Genomic DNA, 6621 nt, shown 5'->3' with positions numbered 1-6621 from the left:
CAGCAGGCGATGACCTCAGCGCCGACAAGGCGGCGGGGGCGGGGGCGGGGGCTAGCGGCCTGGCCCGGCAGGGGAAGCGCGCGGGGCGGGGCGGGGCGGGGCGGGCGTATGGCCCCGCCCCCATCCGCTGGCGGTGGCCAATGGGTGACGCCGCGGGCTCCCCCTCCTCTCGGAACAGTATGAAAGGCGCGTCCCGGGTAAAGTCCGGGCAGAGCCCGAGAAGCGGCCGAGCGAACGGAGGAGCCCTGCAAGCCAGCACGTCCCACCGGAGCCCTCTCACTGCTCCCCGCCGCTGCCACCGCCGCCCGAGCCGCGCAAGACATGAGCCAGGCCCGCTGGACCGGGAAGAGAACAGACATGCTCCCGGAGATCGCCGCCGCCGTGGGCTTCCTCTCCAGCCTCTTGAGGACCCGGGGCTGCGTGAGCGAGCAGAGACTAAAGGTTTTCAGCGGGGCTCTCCAGGAGGCACTAACCGGTGAGCACCGCCGAGGATCCTGGTTCCGTCGAGCCCCGCCGCTGGGGCTGGGCCCCCCTTCCTGCCGGGGCCGTCTTTCGTCTCCTCTTAGGGCAGGGCTCCCCTCGAGAGCAGCTCCGGGACTCGGTTTCCCTCCAGCCTGCATCCCCCCACTCCCCTGGGTCGTGTCTCCCCTGCGCGGCCCCGCGCTCGGGTCTCTGTCCGTGACGGTTCTGGTCGGGCGCGTGCCTCCACACTGTCGCGGACGCAGACCCTTGTCCTGGAGTGCGAGCCCAGGCGCCGGCTTCTGTCCAGGGAGAGGAGGCACCTGCGGGCCCGAGTGCGAGCTCATTCCCCTTACTGAGACTCCCGGGGGCGCTGGGCGCGAGGCAGCCCGGCCAGCCAACGGGTCGTCATGGGGGAAGAAGGCGCAGTTGAGCCTTCTCAACAACTTGGATCCTTAGCCGTGGTTCTTCCAGCGGCGCGGGGCTGTGCTGTGCCCGGGCCCGTTGTTGACTCGTTCGGAGTTGGGATCCCGGCCCCCTTTGTGTGCTTTGGCCCCCCCTTAGCCATCTGCCACCCATTATGGTCCTGAGAAAGCCTTGTGGGTAGTACCTGCGCTCTGCTGGCCTGTGTGCTGGGGGCGGGGGCGGCGTGAAACGGGAGGTTGACAAGAGATAAGCCGCGGCTGCCTGGGGAGAGACCTACCTCCCAGCTGTTTCTAGCCGGTTGGCCGCCGGTCTCAAGCAGCGATAGCCATCTCCAAGCGTGCCCACACAGATCCTGCCTTCTGAGGAGCAACATACGTTTCATCAAAAAGCACCCAGTTTTGACTCCTCTAGCCACTGCAGAAGGTCCCTCTGGCTTTTGAAGGAGGCAGAGGGAGCCTCTGGGGCCCAGGGTGGGAGACACAATGACTTGCTGTGGGTCTGACAGTGATGGCAGCCTTGCTCGCCTCGCAGCTTCAGCTCACAGGTCTCCAGAGGCCCTGCCTGGACACGTCCTCCCCAGTCTCACCCATCCTTCTTAAACAGTATGCCGGAAGCAATACACCAGCTACTTGGGATTGCCCCAGAGCTATGCGACTCCCTCCCCATACACACTCACATCCTTGTCCTAGGAGTGAGGGGGGAATCTCATAAAGTGTTCTCTGCTTCAGTGACAGGAGGGTTTTAGGAGGGTCCTGCAACTCCTGAGAAAGCACATCGCTTACTTAAAATCTCTGGGTTCCTTCCTCTACTCCTATCCCTTCATCCCCATCCCCCCATGTGGTGGCCTTCACATCCCAGCTGCTCTAACCAGGGCATCTCCCTCGTGTTCCGTCCCCACAGAGCACTACAAACACCATTGGTTTCCTGAAAAGCCGTCCAAGGGCTCCGGCTACCGCTGCATCCGCATCAACCACAAGATGGACCCCATCATCAGCAAGGTGGCCAGCCAGATCGGACTCAGCCAGCCCCAGCTGCACCAGCTGCTCCCCAGCGAGCTGACCCTGTGGGTGGACCCCTACGAAGTGTCCTACCGCATCGGGGAGGATGGCTCCATCTGCGTCCTGTATGAGGAGGCCCCGGTGGCTGCCTCCTATGGGCTCCTCACCTGCAAGAACCAAATGATGCTGGGCCGGAGCAGCCCCTCGAAGAACTACGTGATGGCGGTCTCCAGTTAGATCCCCGGCCACCCCCACCAGGCACTCTACTGTACTCATTCTGCCGTGACAACAGGCCACTGCATACCTCAACCTGGGGAACTGTATTTTAAATGAAGAGCTATTTATATATATATTATTTTTTTTTAAGAAAAGGGGAGGAAAAAAACCAAAAGAATTTTTTTAAAGAAAAATCCTTAAAGGGAGCTGCTTGGAAGTGGCCTCCCCAGGTGCCTTTGGAGAGAACTGTGGTGCGCTTGAGTCTGGGAGCCAGTGCCTGCCTCACGGGAGTGGGGAGGAGAGAGGGGGCGGGCCTGGCAGGGGTGAGGTGGGGAAAGCTTGGCTGGCCCCCCAGGAAGATGTGAGAGGGAGCAAGCAAGGTCAGCAACTGTGAATGAGAGCGGTCAGGATCTGCCGTGCGGCGGGGAGAAGAGAGGCCGAGTTCAGACCTCTCGCTCTCCGGAGCAGGGCACCTGCATCCCTGGCCCCTCTCCTCCTCAGGGGCATTCAAGCCTGGACTTTAGTGATGCTACGTTGCCTAATCTTCTACTTTTCCAGTGAGATCCAGGGCAGAGAGTGAAAAAGGCCTCTCCCAATTGCTTCTGTCCTAAGTGGCTTTTCTTGAAATCATGACTTATTTCTGATTCTGTGCTCAGGGGCCTGTAGATGTTGCTTCCCAGGCAGGAAACAAAAGCTTTTTGTTTTGTGGGGGGTCGGGGGAGTAAGGCAGGAGTTAGAGGTTATTGGGGTTGGGACGGAAGGGTACTCTGCACAAAACCTTTGCTTTGCTGTGTGCTGCTCTTTGTGTGAGTATGTGTGGTGAATAACTTGGGTGATTTGCAACGGAATTTTGGGACCCAAAGAGTATCCACTTGGGGATACTTGTTTTTGGCCAAAACCCTTCTTTTTGGAACCACATGAAGTCCTGATGCTGCTGCCATTATCCCTTCGAGAGTTGGCTCAAAAGCTACAGGGAACTCCAGGTTCTTGATTACTGCCTTCTTTTTCAAAGCACAACACTCCTCCCTGACTCTCCCACACTTGTCCCCTTCGGGTTGGGTCATAGAGCCACCCAGTTTTCCAGAACAAGAGCTCTCACTCACTGTGCAATATGGCCTCCTGGGTCCCAGGAGAGTCTGAAGGAGCCCTGGCTCTCAGAACCTCCTGGTGCCCTGGAGGGCTTAGGGAACTCTCCCTCCGTCCTCGGGACTCTGGCTGGCTGGTCAGCCTTGCAGGTATTCCTTGGCTGAATGGGAGAATGCCCCAAGTTCTGCAGGACTACTTGGTATTCTTGTAGGGCTGACACTAAAAGCCACAATCCTGGGCATTGTTTTTGTTTTTGTTTTTGTTTTTGTTTTTCCTCCCTGGTGCTCAGAGCACCTGTGGGGAACTTGCTGTCTCAGTACAATCCAAGTTTGTAGACTTGTGCAATATTTACTGTTCTGGGTTGGAGCCCATGGAAATCCATACTGGGAAGAAATCCCCTTCCTTCGGTTTTTCAGTGACATTAGTGAGGGTTCCCTCAGAAGGCCTTGAGTTTCCCAACCCCGAATCACTTTAGAAGGACATAGCTAGAGCATCTGGTCGACTTGGCTCCCCTTCTGTCCAGCGTAGTAAGAAACCTTTCTCCCCCCCCACCCGCCCGAGGGTCCCTGCTCCACTGCCAGTCCCCTTCCCTGGATTCCTGAACTACTACGTTCTGACACAAAGGTGCTATTTACCAAACACTCTCCCCACCTACCGATTCCTGCCAGTTCTGCCTCCTTTTCAACTCTAGACTCCGAGCTGCCTTCCCAGACCCTGCTTCCAGCCTTTCTTGCTTTAAAGGTAACTTCAGGCCCACAGACCCAAGAGCTCCTTTTCTGGCCTGTGGGTGGAAACGAAGCTGTGAATCCCCACAGATTGTGGTGTTGCATCTTGTCTGCAAACAGGTCCCTGCCTTTTTAGAAGCAGCCTCACGGTCTCGTGCTTGATCTTCTCTTGTTTTTCTGATGTTCACTTTAAAAACAGCAAAACACCCAGAGCTGGACTGTTGAGCAGGTCTGTTTCTCCTATTAAGTAAAAATAATAGTCCTATGTTTGTAAGCTATTCTGACAGAAAAGACAAAGGTTACTAATTGTATAATAGTGTTTTTATATGGAAGAATGTACAGCTTTATGGAAAATGTATGCGCTTTTTTTGTTACTTTAATAAAAATGTAGCACATGAAGCTGTGTGGTATAGAGAAGGGCACATTCCCACATCAGCCTTTCCCTTGGATCCAAGTCCTTTCTTGGTGTCTCGGTATTTCTCTTTGGTGATATTCCAAAGACCTATATAGCATGTGCTGGTATAAAAGAAAAATCTAGTTGTGTGACTCCTTTCTTCATCCTTTAATGAATGTTATCACTTCCCTGTGACAATGCTGGACAAGACAGGGTTCTACACTGAGCACTCCTGAGTCTGGCCAGGTCTCATGCATCTGTTCTTAGTAGACCTCGGCTGTGCTCATTTGCTCATTCAGCACGTGTGTACTGTCTGTCCGCATGAGGCACTGATAATTATTACACATGATTATAAGACTCATAGCCCAAGTCTCAGACTGAGGTGAGCCGAGGACACTGAACCCCTTCCCAGGTTGGGACAGAATTGTGGGAAAGTTCCAGGTCCAGGCTCTCCGTTACCTCCTGGGACTGCCATTTGGTACCTCCACTCCTATTAGACAAGAGCGGTTGGGCCTCCGGATCTGGGCACCGGAGCCCAACGTGTGACTGGAGACCAAGACTACCAGTGAGCTAAAGAGCATGTACTTGTGACAGCAAAGGTTTGAGAGCCAAAGGTCTGTTACCAATGTATTACTCCCTCTGGCTATATGGATCATATATATGCAAGGAAATGAGAATAGTCTTCATCATCCCGGACTCTTGTGCTCTGTCCATGAGGCTTTAACAAGGCTTCTGCACCCCAACCCCACTAAACAAGCTCAGCAGTTCCCACGGAGGTCACAAGGACATCGTGGACCTGGGCTAGTTTTTTTTTCCCGGCCAGAGGTGGGCTGTATTTAAATTTTGAACACATTGATTCATGAACAGAACCACCCCCCATCAAAACACACTTCATTTCACACCTCCATGACCCTCCTCAACAAACCTGCGGTTGGCTTAGGTGTCCCAGGTGGCAGGGAGACCAGAGAGGCTGTGTATGGTACAATGGGAGGGTAGAAGAGGCAGGAGATGGGGCCGGGGGGAGCCAGCTCATCTGTCTCACAAATAGACTTGGTTATAAGGACCCACTTGTGTCAAGAGGTTATTTGAAGGAATGGTCCCATTTTTGTCTGTAGCTTCTAACAAATGTCCTAGGCACTCATTTGTAAGGACCCGCCTTTGGGGATGTAAGGATGGGGTTAAGGTTGCATTTTTGCCCCTCCCGGTGTGTTATTCTTGTCAGCACCTATCTTCTTGTTTCCTAACAGGCTCCACTCATGAAGGAGATTTCATTATGTTCCTACTGTCTGGCAGAAAGCCCGAAAGGGAGGGTTATCTGGAGGTCAAGGGGACATCATCACCCACCTCTGTCTCTAAGCCAGGGTGACTGCGAAATGGCAGATTGATTTGGGGATTGTTCTCGGCTCCTGGTAGCCTGATAGTCCCTCAATTGACACGGGAGTGTTCTGTGACCGAGCAGGATGTCATTTACTTTAGATCTGACCCATTTCAGCAGCGGCGGCAAGTACCCCTTGGCCAGCTGGGGGTACAGGGACTGTGGACCCAAACAGTTTGAGGATTTGCAGCTGGTGGCTTTCATGTGTTCAGGGACTGGGTGTTGGTTGGTCCATTCTGCTCCCAGCATCCCCACTTGGAACACCGTGCCAGCCTAGGAGACCTGCGCTCGGTCAGCTGTTTCTGGATGATAACGCACTGTCCAGAGAGTGTAGACGTGGCCTGGGAGCTGCCGATTAAGAGCCCATCCCAGCTTCTGATAAGGACGTTTGGGTGGGGGAGGCCTTGATGCTTCAACAAGCAAGCCCAGGGGGAAGAAACCTTCCCCTGTGAGTCGGACATCAGCCTTCTAACAGCCTTACGTAAGCCAGGACAGTGAGGACTCCTGGCTTCCAGGCCCATACTGGCACCAAGGCCCAGCAAAGCATGATGCAGCGGAAGGAGTTCTGGGCAGAACCTGGGTTGTAGTCCAGGTTCTTCCTAACTAGCTGTGTGAGTTTGGACAAGCCCCTCAATTTTCCTGTCTCAGAAATTAGGGAGTTAGATTAAATGACCTCTGTTCCTTTCTTTGGCTTTTGATTCTAAATCATCTCCATTATCCTGGCAATCACGGAGGGCAAATTAGCACAATTATTATCATTATTTTCAATTAGATGAACCAGAAGGTCATTTGGGTTGGGAAGTGGAGAAATAGTCTTCCCCTCGCTTGAATCTGACTCCGGCCTATGATAAGGTTTCAATTTCCACAGACAGTGAGGCCGTGCTGCGGAGGTTAGCGGCTCAGGCTCTGGGGTTAGGCCATCTGGGGGTCTGATCTCGCCTC

General features: G+C 54.3%; 1 protein-coding gene across 1 annotated transcript; it reads left to right on the top strand.

The window, feature by feature from the left end:
• Positions 1-222: 222 nt before the first annotated feature.
• On the top strand, positions 223-4303 carry BTG2 (BTG anti-proliferation factor 2). Its single transcript, XM_021686590.1, has 2 exons — positions 223-475; positions 1786-4303. Exons 1-2 carry the CDS (start codon positions 322-324, stop codon positions 2118-2120), a joined length of 489 nt encoding a protein of 162 aa, XP_021542265.1. The 5' UTR covers positions 223-321; the 3' UTR covers positions 2121-4303.
• Positions 4304-6621: the final 2318 nt, after the last annotated feature.

This window comes from Neomonachus schauinslandi, chromosome 6, assembly GCF_002201575.2.
Source record: "Neomonachus schauinslandi chromosome 6, ASM220157v2, whole genome shotgun sequence".
NCBI classification, from domain to species: domain Eukaryota; kingdom Metazoa; phylum Chordata; class Mammalia; order Carnivora; family Phocidae; genus Neomonachus; species Neomonachus schauinslandi.
Note: the sequence above shows the minus strand (reverse complement) of the source record. Positions and strands in the feature narration are given on the sequence as shown.